This window comes from Oncorhynchus keta, chromosome 9 (genome assembly GCF_023373465.1).
Source record: "Oncorhynchus keta strain PuntledgeMale-10-30-2019 chromosome 9, Oket_V2, whole genome shotgun sequence".
In the NCBI taxonomy this organism is placed as follows: domain Eukaryota; kingdom Metazoa; phylum Chordata; class Actinopteri; order Salmoniformes; family Salmonidae; genus Oncorhynchus; species Oncorhynchus keta.
Window position 1 is genome coordinate 35,058,927 of NC_068429.1, and position 17,251 is coordinate 35,076,177.

Sequence of the window (17,251 nt, forward strand, 5' to 3'; positions counted from 1 at the left end):
TGCTCTGCTCCTGCCTTCTACCTAGGGGTCTGTGAGGAGCGCCTCTGTCTGCGTCTACGTCTCGGCCTGTGTCTGTGTTTGACCAGACGGAAGCATAGCGCTGAGTGAGAGAACTGGGAGTCATTGGTATTGTACTTTCTCCCCGCTCCTCTGATTTGTACCTATCTGTGTGTTTTGCTGAAGGACCTTGCCATTCCTAAGGACTCTGATACCATTCTTCTCACTGACGTAAGTGACAGTCATGATTGGATTTGTCATTTTTATGACTTTCTACTGATACTGCTGCTAACAATGTGGTGAACCTGTGTCTGGGGTCTAGGAGGGAGTCTGTCTACAAGTTCAGATACTTCCGAGATACAGTATTTGGCTATTGAGTAAAACCGGATCAAAGTCGAATTGACCTCCAGCATCTCAATTATCTTAAACACAATAAAGCACCGTATCAAAGTGTATTTTCTGGTACAATGAAGGGAGTAGAGATGTCCAATGTGAGTCTCAACTAAAACAAAAATGAATGGAATACTGTGTGTGTGTAGTTTTTTGTTGTGGGAAAGCATTGTGATGACCTAGTTTGTTTTGGTTTGGGGTGTTGTGTTGTGGTGGGCGTGAGAGGAATAGATCACCTTATGACCTCTGGTTTGGAGTTGTGGATACAGCTGTTGATTTGTCAGTTTCTGCCAAAAATAAATGTAGCTGTGGTGATTGAACTACACGGTGTCATGGTGACAACCCTGTTGACATTATGAACGCACAGAGACTTCAAGTCGTCTTACCCATTATTGTAATCCCATTGTGGAAAGGAAAATTGTTCCGTTGAGAATCTGAAATGGCAAATTATATAAGTGGCTCATCATGTGATCTCCATTGCTATATACTATCAATACATACAGATGAAATACCGTTTATGTCATTCTAATGCTTTCCATTTAACTTAAATAAAAAGTGGGCTTTTTTAATATGAGGTTGAGCTGGTGGCCCCCATCACGAAGGACCTAGAAAACAGATAAGAAGAGAGATAAGATAACTTGAGAGGAGCTTTGTGAATATACTGTAGGGAATACCAGGTCTAATGTTCAGGGTTATGAGCTATCTCAAGTGTAGTGACTCAGTATGAATTATCAACAGGATATTTTTCTCTGGTACTAAGTGTTGATAAGGATTGGCGCTACATCTCAACATGACAAACAGTGCATTCGGAAAGTATTCAGACCCCTATACTTTTTCCAAATTTTGTTACGTTACAGCCTTATTCTAAAATGGATTAAAAAATGTTTTATCCCCTCATCAATCTACACACAATACAGCTCTGTCAGAGTGACCGTCATGTTCTTGGTCACCTCCCTGATCAAGGTCCTCCTCCCCTGACTGCTCAGTTTGTTGGGGCAGCCAGCTATAGGACGAGTCCTGGTAGTTCCAAACTTCTTCTATTTAAGAATGATAGAGGCCACTGTGTTCTTGGGGACATTCAATGCTGCAGACATTTTCTGATACCCTTCCCCAGATCTGTGCCTCGACACAATCCTGTCTCGGAGCGCTACGGACAATTCCTTTGACTTAATTGCTTGGTTTTTGCTCTGATATGCACTGTAAACTGTGGGACCTTACGTAGACAGGTGTGTGCCTTTCCAAATCATGTCCAATCAATTGAATTTACCACAGGTGGACTCTATATTGTTTAGAATAAGGTTGTAACATAACAAAATGTGGAGAAGGGGTCTGAATACTTTCCGAATCCACTGTGCTCTACCAGTGAGTATCGAGGGAAGAAAACGTAAGCCATAGCACGTTAATGTAGAAGAAACTAGTATGGTACAGTCAATGTCTTTATGAGGGACTATAAATTGTATTTTCTTCTATTTTTGGGTCGTTACACCAATTAGGTGCTTTTTGAGTAGTGTATCTTGGTAAAATACATTTTTTTTTATATTTCACCTAATTTTAACATTGTTTCATAACGAGCACATGTTCAACTTTTAAAAAACACTTTTTCCACCATCTCAAGAGGTAGTAAGTGCCTATTAAGTGCCAAATAAAAGGCAACACTTTATTTGGATAGTCCACCTGTAGATGGTCTACAGACTATTTACTGACTATCAGAAACATTTCAACCATATCCTAACCTTAACCCTAACCCTTATTCTGACCTTATTCTAAGCCTAACCGTAACCTTAGCAAGCAAATCCCTTTGTCACAGGGGGAATGGAAGCTTTTTGTGTGCAACAGGGAGGAGGAATTGAATGCAAGCTTCAGATTATAATTGTTGTATTATTAATATTAAGTTTCTAGCCGGTCTGTCTATGGTTGACATGTTATGCTCGAACTGTTCAGTTTTCCACCACAACATACCAGATTTTTTTATTATTTTTTTTATTTTAAGAGTAGACCCAGATCACCTGCTGTTACAGTATAATTTGACTATTTGATGTTCAATGTCTCTTTAGATTTTTTTAAAAGGAGTAGTTTCAACATGTTAATAAAACAAGACTTAAAATGAGAGACAGGGTTTGTTTTACTTTAAAGTGAATCACCAATAACATTAAATAAATAATCATCTTTAAAAATGACTGTCAAAGCAACAAAATAACTAGGGCTTCACAATGAGGGTGAAAACTTGGAGAAATGTGTGTCTGTGTTAAAATCTTCCCAGAAGTCAGAGGGAAATTTTAGCAAGTCTTTCTTGAATTTTGCATGTGGTCTATATTAAAGGCCCTTGATATTATATAACAGGATTTAAAAAATAAATATTTGTGCACAAAAATGACTGAAAATATAAAATATAATGGAACGACTCTTTGAACACGTTTCAAAGACTCCCAATGGAACAAATTACACTGTACTAAAGATGAGTCATAGTTTGGCGACGTGGACTAAGATATTCCCAGGGACTATGGTTTATTTTAATTTTAAAAGGCTCCAGCGACAGGAATCCAGAACAACATTTATGAAAATCATATTTCAGGGAATCTTGAAAGATGGAACAATCTCAACTTTTCTTCACAAATATTTGTCTAAATATGAACAACATTTGAAATGTAAATTTTGATAGATCAAAGTACAGTATCATCTATCACCATGTAAAGGAACAATATCCTGATAAATCCATTTAGTTGCATTTTATGTCACCTCTGTCAGACATCATAAAAGCATTTCATTTCTGCATGTATTGTTCAGCAAGTGATAAAAGGCCTTCATTATTTAGTTCTAACATTAGATTAGTCAAATATGTAATACAAATCTCCAAACAGTTTTGTTTTGTGTTATAGCTTTATATAATTCTCCAGGGCTAATTTATTTAGCTTTTTGGCATGTTTTTCTAGATTCAGAACATAAAACAACATTTAAGAATCAAACATTTACATTACTGGTCTAGAACTGCAAATACTTCAATAAGTTAAGAATATGTTGCACAACAGTGATTCAAATAAAAATTCTGAATATCTTTCCCTAAAAAAAACTTAATTTACAAAACAGCCTATTTGGCATTGATATGAGTCAGAAACATTTATTCTACTGTCAAGATTGACTACAAAGGGTTAATAGGATCATTCTGGTCATAAAGTCTGTCTCGTCCAAAACAGAGTTTTGTGAGACTTGTGGTCGTGACTGCGTCACAAGGTTGGGTTTGTTTCAAACCTGTTTCAATTGTTTCAACACTGCCCACATGCCCAAAGCTGGCAGCACACAAGTAATCATCAATTCAGAGTACAGCGGTACGCTACCCAATCATAATGCCCGTGGTAAATTTGGATCACCTTTGGATATCCCTATGGGTCTAGGTAAGGACCAACGGTCAATTGCACAATGTACATGGGACAATATGTTAAAACTCCAAATTTGAATAACTTTAAACCGACTATAAATTGTAGAAATTAATACACAAATATTGAAAGCATATGTATATTATGGAGAGTGATACTCAGTGATATGCTGTATTGGATTTGCCCCAAACATAACACTTTGAATTCAGACCAAAAAGTTAATTTCTATGCCACATGTTTTGCAGTATTACTTTAGTGCCTTGTTGCAAACAAGATGCTTGTTTTGGAATATTTGCATTCTGTACAGGCTTCCTTCTTTTCACTCAATCAATTACAGTAGGTTAGTATTGTGGAGTAACTACAATGTTCTTGCTCCATCCTCAGTTCTCCTATCACAGCCATTAAACTCTAACTGTTTTAAAGTCACCATTGGCCTCATGGTGAAATCCCGGAGCGGTTTCCTTCCTCTCTGGCAACTGAGTTAGGAAGGACACCTTTATCTTTGTAGTGTTTGGGTTTATTGATACACCATTCAAAGTGTAATTAATAACTTCACCAAGCGCAAAGGGATATTCAATATGTGATAAAAACAAATGTACCCATCTAGGTTCTCATCTTTGCGAGTCATTGGAAAACCTACCTGGTCTTTGTGGTTGAAATTCCCTGCTCGACTGAGGAGGTAGTCATGAGGTAGTCATTCAAAAATCATGTTAAACACTATTAAAGTTCTTGCAACTTAAGAATAAAACTTGTTAAGAAATGTTTAACCCCTGAATTGATTTAGGCTTGTCATAACAAAGGTGTTGAATACTTATTGACTCAAGGCATTACAGCTTTTCAAGATTCCACTTTGACATTATGGGGTATTGTGTGTAGGCCAGTGACAAAAGAAATCGAATGAATTTAATACATTTTAAATTCAGGCACTAAAAACAAAATGTGGAAAATGTCAAGGGGTGTGAATACTTTCTGAAGGCACTGTACATGTTTTTGCCTCTAAAAATGCAAATTCAACACAAACATTTCTAAAATATGGAAGATTATTCAATAAAAAATCTTAAATAAAAACAACCATTCTCTGAGATCTTTCAGTACTCAGCACGGAGTTGACAAAAAAACTAATTAAAATGTACATATTTTAACAAATGTATATTCTATCTTAAAGTTCCAATGTTGCCTTTTTTATCATATCAAATGATGTCTAGGTAACAATTCAGTACCTTACTGTGATTGTTTTCAATTGAAGATGCACTTTGTAGAAATCGCTCCGCCATTTCCTGTTTGCAAAAATTCTAATAGTTCACCTAATTTCAGTTAATATTCATTATTGCCAGTTTTTAGAATTTTAAAAACATTTTTGGAGATTTTGACATTTGGATCCTTTGCTCCGGACAAGGGCATATTCCACTAAATGTAATTTTGTTGTTTAAAATAATGTCAAAAAAATTATATAAAACAATCAACTATAAAAATAAAGTTTTCCTGCCTGACAAGGATTGTCCCTACTTTCAAGAATCCCTGATGTAGTTATTGAATTAGGCCTCCTCCAGGATCCATTTCATCTGTGTATGAGAAACATGTTCATAGAAACCTGCTCCTTGTCCAAAACTTAAAAGACAATCCTTATAAAGCCCATTAGAGCACCTCTGTAACATTATCAATGCTCTAATGTTGCTCAATTTCACCTAGTCAATTCTCTGTGTTCATTTAGATATCAGGAAGCTCACTCTTTGCTTAGGGAACAGGTGTGTGCCTTTGTCTGTGGGCAGAAGGATATGTATGGAGGCGGGGGCAGAGATTAACTAATTATCGCTCTCATCAGTAGTGTAAAACTGATAAGAGTGGTCGTTACCAAAGACACTACATTTAAAGTAAGAATAAGAAAATAAGAATTTGTTCTTAACTGACTTGCCTGGTTAAATAAAGGTTAAAAAAAAATAAAATAAAATAAAGACCTATGTGAGTACATCACTGCAAGGCTCACCATGAACTTCACAACGTCACAATACAATTATAGCTGTTCTACACTTGCTGTTCCACACATTGGTTAGAGAATATAGGCCTACTACACCATCTACTGCATCTTGCATGTTCGGCCATCGCTCATCCATGTATTTTTATGTACATATTCTTATTAATTCCTTTACACTTGTGTGCATAAGGTAGTTGTTGTGAAATTGTTAGATTACTTGTTAGGTATTACTGCATGGTCGGAACTAGAAGCACATGCATTTCGCGACACTCGCATTAACATCATCTAACCATGAGTATGTGACAAATAAAATTTGATTTGATTTACTAGAGTAAATGAGACCGTTCCTGTTGTTAAATAGTTACAGTATACTGGAGCTGCACCACCCTTGTATGAAGAAATCCTGGTCAGGAATTTTCCCAACCTTGCTTCTCATAATTTTAGATTACGAGTTTCACTATTATTCCATTATGTTTCTAGCTACTATTCCACATCACCCATCAATTTCTCTCCCAGGTGGAATATGGAAGTGTTGAGGTGAACATGGGGTCCCTACTGTCACGGTTGGGCCTGGAGTGTGGGGGGAAGGCTGTGAAAGGTGAGTTAAATGACCTGTTGATGTCTGATGCCCGCTCTGGTGCGGAATTTATTATTTTACTGCCACACCTGTGTCTCAGCCCTAATGTATGTTAAAACCAGAGTTTATTCGTGGAAAAGTTGCTACTTTGATGGCCACACCAGTGATCTTTAAATTATGTTGTGTTTCCACCTACAGAAGAAGAAAGACACCTACGAGCAAATGACCGAGAACTCAACTTGTCTTACAAGTACGCTGTGAGTACTGGGGTTGACTCTTCATTCCAAACCATCGTTTACATGATGTGTCTCTGCGTATATGTTGTATGCATGTTATATATGTGTTCATGTGTATATGTCACAGTAACACGTTCCCCTCTTGCTCCCCATGCAGGACAATGCCATCAAAACCTCAAAATACAACATATTCACCTTTCTCCCACTCAATCTGTTTGAGCAGTTCCAGAGACTGGCCAATGCCTACTTCCTCTTCCTCCTCTGTCTCCAGGTAACCTTGACACAGTCTCATAATGCAGCCGCTCTAAACCGTATGCTCTCACTGCTGCACAGGGCTGAGTCCTGTTGACAAATGCACTGGGACTGTACGCCTACATACTATACCTGTTAGGAGAACATCCGTATGACACAATGTACATGTAATTGGACATCTTCACTGGCTTTCAACAGACATTAGATATGCTTCTCTGAACTCTTTTGATTTGAACCAGTTCTAATATCTTATCCAGTTCATCGTTCAGCATATCTACGTACGATTTAGATAGCACCAGTCCAAGGCCAAATCAAGGGAATCATTGTACACATATTCAAACTCCTGAAATATACAAAAAACGTACATTGAATCTGAGTGCAAATGTGTATTTCTTCATAGTGTCCACGTAAGCGTCCTCATGCCAATGGAGCTGGCTGCAGGCCTATACAGTACCTCCCCAGAAAAGCCTCAATTTGTCAATTTCTTGGGGCATGGATTCTACAAGGTGTCGAAAGCGTTCCACAGGGATGCTGGCCCATGTTGACTTCAATGCCACAGTTGTATCAAGGTGGCTGGATGTCCTTTGGATGGTGGACCTTTCTTGATACACACAGGAAACTGATGAGTGTGAAAAACCCAGCAGCGTTGCAGTTGTTGACACAAACCGGTGTGCCTGGCACCTACTACCATACCCCATTTAAAAGCTCTATAGCACACACACAATCCATGTCTCAATTGTCTCAAGGCTTAAAAATCCTTCTTTAACCTGTCTCATCCCATTCATTTACACTGCTTGAAGTGGATTTAATAAGTGACATCAATAAGGGATCATAGCTTTCACCTGGAGTCACCTGGTCATGGATAGAGCAAGTGTCCTTCATGTTTTGTGTACAGTGTATAGTAGGGAGTATAGTAGTACAATATACAATATAGGTGAGTTTTGTCTCTCCTGGCTCCTCTCAGAGCATCCCAGAGGTCTCGTCCCTGCCCTGGTACACCACCGTGGTCCCCCTGGTCCTGGTGCTCTCCATGACCATGGCCAAGGACGGCAGCGACGACATGGTGAGCTCAACATCTACTAACTACAGTATTAAGACTGCATGCAGGAGATGGTCCACGTTCACCTGTTTGTCGTCACAATGATGTACATGTCCTGGTCTTCAAATCCTTATTCTCTTTCCGTTTCCTTCACCTGTGTAGAACAGACACAGATGTGACAAACAGGTGAACAACCGGCAGGTGGAGGTCCTCGTTGAAGGAGAGTGAGTCTCTTTTTGCTGTTGTTGTGTAAACCAGATTCTCAGTGCTTGGAAAGTGCTTGAATGTCAAAGATTAGCAATAGTCTCAAGACAGAGAGGCTACAAGGGCACGCCTGGTGCCCAAAGTATATGACGTATGTCGCGCAGCGAGAGTTTAGTGGGGGTGAACGGATTCGGTTCAGTCAGTCATCATAATGAGACCTCAATTTGGATGTTAAATGACGAGACAGAGTCATTGATGCGAGTAACCAGTCTTGTTCAGTACATTGTGATACGTCCGAGTATATCAAGCACACCGGTAAAAAACACTGGTGTTGCAGTTATTAACATTTTCCAACAGATGGTATCAAGGTGCCATCTTACACCCATACATAACAACCTCCCCAGCTTGCTTAGTTTATGCTTGTGACAAGAAACTTGAATTTGACACTTGCCTACTGAAGTTGGGACTTCGGAGAGTTTTCAGAATCATTCCGTTTTTATAGGAGTAATTGTTCCTTATTTTTAATAAAAATGTAGACGTTAATGCCATAGTTCTAGGCTACATTGAAAATCACTAGTATAAATGTCCTTTAGCTGTCACCCTGATATTGGCTACACTATCTAACTACTTCCCTCTCCTTAATCCAGGACACCAGTCCGCAGCAAGTGGGAGCATAGGACACACTGTGCCAATTTCAAAGATTTTACTGAGTTACAGAAATCAGTCAATTTAAATAAATTCATTTGGCCCTAATCTATGGATTTCACATTGGTTGGTCACAGATACCTTAAAAAAAAGATAGTGGCGTGGATCAGAATACCAGTATCTGGTGTAACCAGACACATCTCCTTCACATAGAGTTGATCAGGCTGTTGATTGTGGACTATTGATCAATGGCTGTGGAAGTTGCTTGATATTGGTGGGAACTGGAACACGCTGTCATACACGTCGATCAAGAGGATGTAAAACCTGCTCAATGGGTGACATGTCTGGCCATGGAAAAACTGGAGCATTTTCAGGGTCCAGGAGTTGTGTACAAATCCTTGCGACATGGGGCCGTGCATTATTACGCTATAACATAAGGGTGATGGCGGCGGATGAATGGCTCGATAATGGGCCTCAGGATCTCGTCACGGTATCTCTGTGCATTAACATTTCCGTTTATAAAATGCAATTTTTTTAGCTGCTCGTAGTTTATGCCAGCACATACCATAACCCCACCACCACCATGGGCTCTCTGTTCACAACTACTTGCCCACACGATGCCATACACAATGTCTGCCATCTGCCCGCTACAGTTGAAACCAGGATTCATCCGTAAAGAGCACAGTTCTCCAGCGTGCCAGGGGCCATCGAAAGTGAGCATTTGCCCACTGAAGTCGGTTGAGCTTCCCTGAAACGGTTTCTGACAGTTTGTGCAGATTATTTGGTTGTGCAAGCGCACAGTTTCATCGGCTGTCCGGGTGGCCGGTCTCAGACGATCCTGCAGGTGAAGAAGCCAGATGTGGAGGTCCTGGGCTGGCGTGGTTACACGTGGTCTGTGGTTGTGAGGCCGGTTGGACGTACAGCCACATTCTGTAAAACAACATTTGAGGCGATTTATGGTAGAGAAATTAATATTTCATTATCTGGCACAGCTCTGGTGGACATTCTAGCAGTCAGCATGCCAGTTGCACGCTCAATATATGCCACCCCTGTCATGTCGGTGGATTATCTTGGCAAAGCAGAAATGTAATGTAAACAAATGTGTGCGTAACATTTTATAGAAATGGAACAGTTCTGCGATCTTTTATTCTAGCTAATGAAACATGGGACCAACACTACATGTTGCGTTTATATTTTAGTTCAGTATAAATGCATGGCTCTCACTGAACCAAATCCATTCGTGTCCAATCAACTGCGCAACACACGTCATCGATTTGGGCACCAGGCATGTCCATATAGCCTCTCCCCTCTCGAGAGGTCTATATAGTTGTTATGAATGCATCTGGCGGTGACGTTAGTCAGTGTTATTAGCTTTTTCAAACACCAGAGGTCACTGTAGGCTTGCTTTAGCGCTGCAACATTACATTCTTGCTCTTTTCAGACTACAGAGTGAAAAGTGGATGGATGTTCAAGTTGGGGACATCGTCAAGCTAGAGAATAATCAGTTTGTCACGGTAAGGATGGAGGTGATAAAGGTGTCTGCAGATGGTGATAAGGTCAAAGGGCAGATGTACAATAGAAATACAATCAGCCAGTGAGGTTCACCAGTCATTCTACAGAATTGAAAATCTAACTGATTTCATAATTTATGGAGTCTCTCTCTCTCTCTCTCTCTCTCCCTTCTTTTGTTGTGTCTATCACTCCTTCTCCAGGCTGATCTTCTGTTGCTGTCCAGCAGTGAGCCTCTCAATCTTGTCTACATAGAAACTGCTGAACTAGACGGGTGTGTCTCTGTGTGTTGCATGTATGCATGTATGTGTTTGCATGTTTGTGTGTGTACATTTCACACCTGTGAAATTTCACTGCCATTTTTAATTGTATCAGCTCTCCCTCTGTGTTTCTCATCCTGCTTTCTTCCTCCTCTAGAGAAACTAACTTGAAGGTGAAGCAGGCCCTGACTGTGACAGGGAAGCTGGAGGATAGCGTAGAGAAACTGGCCAACTTCAATGGTAAGACTGGGAAAAACAGATATATTATCATGGCTTAAAAGTCTAGATCATATGATTTAGAATACTCTTACCTGTTCATCAGTCACTGTTGTATAGTCCCTGAACCTTTCTGTCCCTGTGTAGGCGAGGTGCGCTGTGAGCCTCCCAACAACCGCCTAGATAAGTTCACTGGCACCCTGACCCTGAAGGGAGAGACGTACTCACTGGACAAAGAGAGGATACTGCTGAGAGGCTGCACTCTGAGGAACACCCAGTGGTGCTTCGGCCTGGTCGTCTTTGGAGGTGTGCCATATTGGTCCCCATAATGACTGAGACATTACCTATTAGGTTAGGGTGTCCCTTTATATGGCCAAAACGTTCATTAAAAAAAACATCCTCAACCGATGATAGGTCTATTCATTATTTTAGGTCCAGACACAAAGCTAATGCAGAACTGCGGAAGGACCACATTCAAACGGACCAGCATTGATCGCCTCATGAATGTGCTGGTGCTGAGTGTGAGTTTGAGTATTATACACACACACACACACACACACACACACACACACACACACACACACACACACACACACACACACACACACACACACACACACACACACACACACACACACACACACACACACACACCTACCTCTTACAGGTTAATACCTGCCTGGCACCCAAACAACATTTTTCTTTACCCCTCTAATAAATACCGCTACAACTGTTGTTCGGCCTTCCAGATCTTTGGTTTCCTGATGATTATGTGTTTAATCCTGGCCATTGGGAATGGGATCTGGGAATACCAGGAGGGCTCTAAGTTCGCTGCATTCCTGCCCAAGGGGGTTAACGCTCCCTTCTCAGCCTTCCTCACTTTCTGGTCCTATGTCATCATCCTCAACACTGTGGTGCCTATATCTCTCTATGTCAGGTCAGTGCACTTTACATATTCTCTTGGAGTGACAAACATATATTTTAGATATTGTTGTAAAAATATATATATATATGGAAATTATAATGGACCTACATTCATACAGGTTTTTTGAATGTGTCCAGCTGATAATCACTGAAATGAAAGCTGGACTGTCAGGGAGCATTGAAAAATCATCCCAAAAATATGGATAGATGACTATTTCTTGCCAATTTTGACGTTGAGGAAACATAACCAATTTTCAGTGCGGCCCTCCGGATCTCGTTGAAGGACACAGCCTCGTGGCAAAATTAGTTTGGCACCTCTGATCTAGTCATTCACTGCATGTGCATCAAAATTCCCAAACGTGTTACTCTTACTGTGCCTTTGATGACAGGACTGTTTCACCACTAATCATCAACGTGAATTGATTGCATTTCTTTCTCTCTCTCTCTCTCTTTCTTTCTCTTCCTCCTGTGTGTTGGGTGCAGTGTGGAGATAATTCGCCTGGGGAACAGTTTCTACATAAACTGGGACAGGAAGATGTATTATCCCAAGAATGACACGCCTGCCGAGGCCAGGACCACCACGCTCAATGAGGAGCTGGGCCAGATCAAATACATCTTCTCTGACAAGACTGGAACACTCACACAGAACGTCATGACCTTCAACAAGTGCTCCATCAACGGGAAGTCCTATGGTGAGGCCTGGCGCTGGAATACACACACACAAACAGTTGTCATGTGTTTACACACACAGATACATTAAGACTTCATTTAATACACATTGGAGCCAATCAGTCACTGTACCATGTAACTGACGAAATGTACTTCTGTTCTCCAGGGGAGTTGTTGGACTTCTCAGGACAAAGAGTGGAGATTAATGAGGTGAGAGGTGGAACAGGGTGTGTTGGGTTTATGGATTTAATGTATGAAAGAACCATCTCTAAGTCCCTTTCTTTGGCAATACGTCCTTACATTCTGTGGCATAAACATTCCTAACCCTCCTTTTTCTCTCTCCGGTAGAAAACAGAGAAGGTGGACTTCTCTTGGAACAACTTGGCAGACCCAAAGTTCTGTTTCCATGACAACAGCCTGGTGGAGGTTGTGAGGGAGGGCAACCCTGAGGTGCAGGCCTTCTTCCGCCTGCTGGCACTGTGCCACACCGTCATGCCCGAGGAGAAGAAGGAGGGTGAGCAAGCGCCTCCTGCTGGATTCACATGTTATTGCATGGGTGTAGGTGACTATGGAGGCTTGAGGTACAAATTGTACCTCACCACAGTCCTATGTCTACCCCTTAATGAGAGAACTATCTGTGATACCAGTGGTTGTAACAACTGCTACCTACTCCGTACGCTAGACTAGTCTGGGTACCAGTCTTTTTAGCTAACATTCCACTCTTTGCCATTACTCTGGCAAATGACAGGAGAGGCAAGGAGTGGAATGTTAGCTAAAAAGACTGGTACCCAGGACAAGGTTAGACAAGGTGACAAATTAATCACTCCATTGTGATCTTCTAGGTGAGTTGTACTACCAGGCCCAGTCACCAGACGAGGGTGCTCTGGTCACAGCGGCCAGGAACTTTGGCTTTGTGTTCCGCTCTCGTACGCCAGAGAGCATCACTGTGGTGGAGATGGGAGAGCTGGTCACCTACGAGCTGCTGGCTGTTCTGGACTTCAACAACGTCCGCAAGAGGATGTCGGTCATCGGTGAGTCCAACAAACACTAACAGTTGTGCTTTCACAATTTGAAGGAAATATGTTCTGAAACCATAGCTATCTAGAATGATCTGAATGACATGAAGAATCTATGAATCTATCATGTTTGTTCAAACTTTGGTGGCTTTATTGTAAGAGGTTGAGTTTTTTTAAAAGTTTTTTTATTTGAGCAAACCAAACCTGATTATATCTTGTGTGGCCCCAAGTGCGCAGTCCAGAGGGCAAGCTGACTCTGTACTGTAAGGGAGCAGACACCATCATCTTCGAGAGACTGAACTCTTCCTGCAGCAACCTAACGGAGGTCACCACCTTGCACCTCAATGTGAGTAACCAGTATGTCTGTGTCTGTGTGTGTGTTTATGATTATGTATTTCTTGTGGACCATGTGAATATATGTTACAAGATCGACTATATCTTGTGTCCAACCCTGTACGTGTGTATAAGACTAACTCTAAACTGTTCCATTGACAGGAGTTTGCTGGAGAGGGTCTGCGTACACTGGCTCTGGCCTACAAGGACATAGACCCAGAGTATATGGAGGATTGGAAACTGCGCCACCATGTGGCCAACACTGCCATGGACGAAAGGGAGGAGAAGCTGGATGCGCTGTATGAGGAGATAGAGAAAGGCCTGCTGGTGTGTACCACAGGAAAAAATATATAATTTCAATGACTTATCATAAGGCCTACAAGACAATCTACTAGCATAGACTGAATCTTACTGAATCTTACCGTTTGTAACGGTATGTGTGTAGCTGTTAGGATCCACTGCCGTAGAGGATAAGCTACAAGATGGAGTGCCCCAGACCATCGAACAGCTGTCCAAAGCCGACATCAAGATCTGGGTGCTCACTGGAGACAAGCAAGGTGGGTCATCTTCCTTAGAATACACTATCAGGCTGTATCACATCCGGCCGTGATTGGGAGTCCCATAGGGCGGTGCACAATTGGCCCAGCGTTGTCCAGGTTTGGCCGGGGTATTTGCTCTTAACTTACTTGCCTAGTTAAATAAAGGTTAAATAAATCAAATAAAAATTAATCGGCAAATGTTTTTATCTGGCACTTCCTGAGTCTCTTTTCTCTCTGTCGGGAACAGAAACAGCAGAGAACATTGGCTACTCCTGCAACATGTTGAGAGAGGAGATGAATGAGGTTTTCGTTGTGTCAGCAAACACAGCAGAGGAAGTCAGAAAGGAACTCCAGTGAGTCCACAGACAGACTATTAGCAGCCACATTCGTAACTTGAAGCACCACAGTATGGCGACATGTAAAAGTACCTCTCTCTCCCTTTCGACCTGACCAGGACTGCGAGGAGGAAGATGACACCTGATGGAACAGAGGAACCTACTGTCAAGAAGAGTAGAAGTGGCCTGTTTTGTCTTCAAAAGACGGAGACGGTGGCGGATGAGCCAGTGAATGGAGAGTATGCTATGGTGATTAACGGACACAGTCTGGTAAGGACAAGGACCCTGGTGGGTCACAGGACAAGGACCCTGGTGGGTCACAGGACAAGTTACTGGAAACGTAACATATTCTCAGCCCCGATTGATAGATGTAATTACTTTTTTAATGATACAAAAAAATGTAACAATACAAAAACTTTTTTTTAAGTGAACAAAAGACACACACACAAAAAAGGAGGAATCTATTGGTTCTAGTGATGAAAATCGCTGTCTTGACGGCTTGTGTCAATCCTCTGTGTGTGTGTGTGTGTGTGTGTGTGTGTGTGTGTGTGTGTGTGTGTGTGTGTGTGTGTGTGTGTGTGTGTGTGTGTGTGTGTGTGTGTGTGTGTGTGTGTGTGTGTGTGTGTGTGTGTGTGTGTGTGTGTGTGTGTGTGTGTGTGTGCGCGCGCTTCCAACACTAGTAGAATTGTTCCAATATTTCATGAACAATCCTTCATTACTTTCCTTCTTCCCATCCCGCCCCATCTCACTCTCCCCCCAACCTCCCTCTCCCCCCAGGCATTCGCCCTGGAGAAGGACATGGAGATAGAGCTGCTGCGGACGGCGTGTATGTGTCAGACAGTGATCTGCTGCAGGGTGACTCCACTGCAGAAGGCCCAGGTGGTGGAGCTGGTGAAGAAGTACAAACAGGCCGTGACTCTAGCCATCGGCGACGGGGCCAACGATGTCAGCATGATCAAGGGTAGGAGGGAGATGGGGAGACTGGAGAGAGAATACGATTATATTGACCACTGTAGCTAAAGACTGACCCTGATGCTCTTATCAACTCATACACACAAGCACACACTCATCCTCTCACTCTCTCTCTCTCCCCCTTGACCCCTCTCTCTTGCCCCCCCCTCCCCCAGCTGCTCATATAGGGGTGGGTATATCAGGTCAGGAGGGTATGCAGGCGGTGCTCTCCAGTGATTACTCCTTCGCTCAGTTCCGCTACCTACAGCGCCTCCTGCTGGTGCACGGTCGCTGGTCCTACCTGAGGATGTGCAAGTTCCTGCGCTACTTCTTCTACAAGAACTTCACCTTCACCTTTGTCCACTTCTGGTATGGCTTCTTCTGCGGTTTCTCAGCACAGGTGAGACAAAAATGCAAACACCGACACATAGAGGCATGACGGAAAAGATGTCTGAGATTATGCTTTGGTTCATTTAGTTAATGATATTTTTGCTAGTGCCAGGAGTTTTTCCTGAGCGCATGACCAGGCAAGGAAAAACTCTGCCATGTAATGTAATGTGTGTATGCTGTGTTGTTTTTCCCACAGACGGTATTTGACGAGTGGTTCATCACCCTGTTTAACCTCGTTTACACAGCTCTACCTGTGCTCAGCTTAAGTCTTTTTGACCAGGTAATTATAGTGACATATCTGACATGTCTGTAACGTACGTCAGTGGCATATTATTCACACCAAGTATTTATTCCAATGTATGTACTTAATGTGTTTTGTATTCACGTGTTTATCTTTAGGATGTGAATGATTGTTGGAGTTTCCAGTACCCCCAGCTTTACACCCCAGGCCAGCTGAACCAGTACTTCAGTAAGAGGGCCTTTGTCTACACGGTGTTACACAGTGGCTACAGCTCCCTGGTCCTCTTCTTCATTCCCTGGGCAGCCATGTATGACACGGTCCGAGACGACGGCAAAGAAATTGTGGACTATCAGTCCTTCGCTCTGCTGGCCCAGACCTGCCTGCTCATCGCCGTCAGCATACAAGTAAGTGCGGGGGAGCGTATTGACTCATGATACGACATACAGTATGGTCAGTTTGTGGTGGTACATGAGTGTCCTGTGAATTGATGTCGGGTGGGGTTACAGCTGAGGCGAAACCATATCCATATAAATACACACACACACACACACACACACACACACACACACACACACACACACACACACACACACACACACACACACACACACACAGTGACAGAGTCTGAGGTAGCTGCATGTGTCTTTGTTAAAGCTGGGTCTGGACACCCATTATTGGACAGCAATGAACCAGTTCTTCCTGTGGGGCAGTCTGTCTGTGTACTTTGCTGTCATATTCACCATGTACAGCAATGGCATGTTCCTCACGTTAACCTCCTCCTTCCCCTTCATTGGTGAGTAGTACCCCTCAGCACCCCCCATCCATTCACCTCCTCTCCCTTCATCATTCATGTCTTTCTGTCTGAACGTTTGGTAGTACTGTGGTGTGTATGTTCAGTCGGTGACATCATCTGTCACTATGTAGGTAAGTGTCTGTATCTAAACGCATGTTGCCATGCTGTACTGTATGTAACAGGCACAGCCAGGAACTCCCTGAACCAGCCCAACGTGTGGCTGACCATGCTACTCACCTCCATCCTCTGTGTGCTTCCTGTGGTGGCATACCGCTTCCTGCGCATTCTGTTGTGGCCCACCATCAATGACAAGGTCAGAGGTCGAGGGTCAACACATTTGTCATTGGCATAGAAGATTCACAAATGATTACTTTTCCCTCACTGTCTCTCTC

General features: G+C 42.3%; 1 protein-coding gene across 1 annotated transcript in view; it reads left to right on the plus strand.

Moving 5' to 3' along the window:
- The window catches only part of atp8b5b (ATPase phospholipid transporting 8B5b), a 19,801-nt gene continuing 2,550 nt past the window's right edge, over positions 1-17,251 (plus strand). Inside the window, exons 1-27 of the mRNA XM_035776151.2 lie at positions 1-228; positions 6,247-6,328; positions 6,506-6,564; positions 6,701-6,814; positions 7,760-7,858; positions 7,997-8,058; positions 10,125-10,197; positions 10,396-10,466; positions 10,610-10,692; positions 10,816-10,974; positions 11,101-11,189; positions 11,418-11,605; positions 12,076-12,284; positions 12,428-12,471; positions 12,610-12,775; positions 13,104-13,292; positions 13,508-13,623; positions 13,773-13,937; positions 14,056-14,167; positions 14,397-14,502; positions 14,604-14,754; positions 15,262-15,445; positions 15,612-15,835; positions 16,022-16,105; positions 16,225-16,470; positions 16,721-16,859; positions 17,042-17,172. Coding sequence (XP_035632044.1) covers positions 6,274-6,328; positions 6,506-6,564; positions 6,701-6,814; positions 7,760-7,858; positions 7,997-8,058; positions 10,125-10,197; positions 10,396-10,466; positions 10,610-10,692; positions 10,816-10,974; positions 11,101-11,189; positions 11,418-11,605; positions 12,076-12,284; positions 12,428-12,471; positions 12,610-12,775; positions 13,104-13,292; positions 13,508-13,623; positions 13,773-13,937; positions 14,056-14,167; positions 14,397-14,502; positions 14,604-14,754; positions 15,262-15,445; positions 15,612-15,835; positions 16,022-16,105; positions 16,225-16,470; positions 16,721-16,859; positions 17,042-17,172 — 3,318 coding nt within the window. The 5' untranslated portion in view covers positions 1-228; positions 6,247-6,273. The remainder of the gene's footprint in view (positions 229-6,246; positions 6,329-6,505; positions 6,565-6,700; positions 6,815-7,759; positions 7,859-7,996; positions 8,059-10,124; positions 10,198-10,395; positions 10,467-10,609; positions 10,693-10,815; positions 10,975-11,100; positions 11,190-11,417; positions 11,606-12,075; positions 12,285-12,427; positions 12,472-12,609; positions 12,776-13,103; positions 13,293-13,507; positions 13,624-13,772; positions 13,938-14,055; positions 14,168-14,396; positions 14,503-14,603; positions 14,755-15,261; positions 15,446-15,611; positions 15,836-16,021; positions 16,106-16,224; positions 16,471-16,720; positions 16,860-17,041; positions 17,173-17,251) is intronic.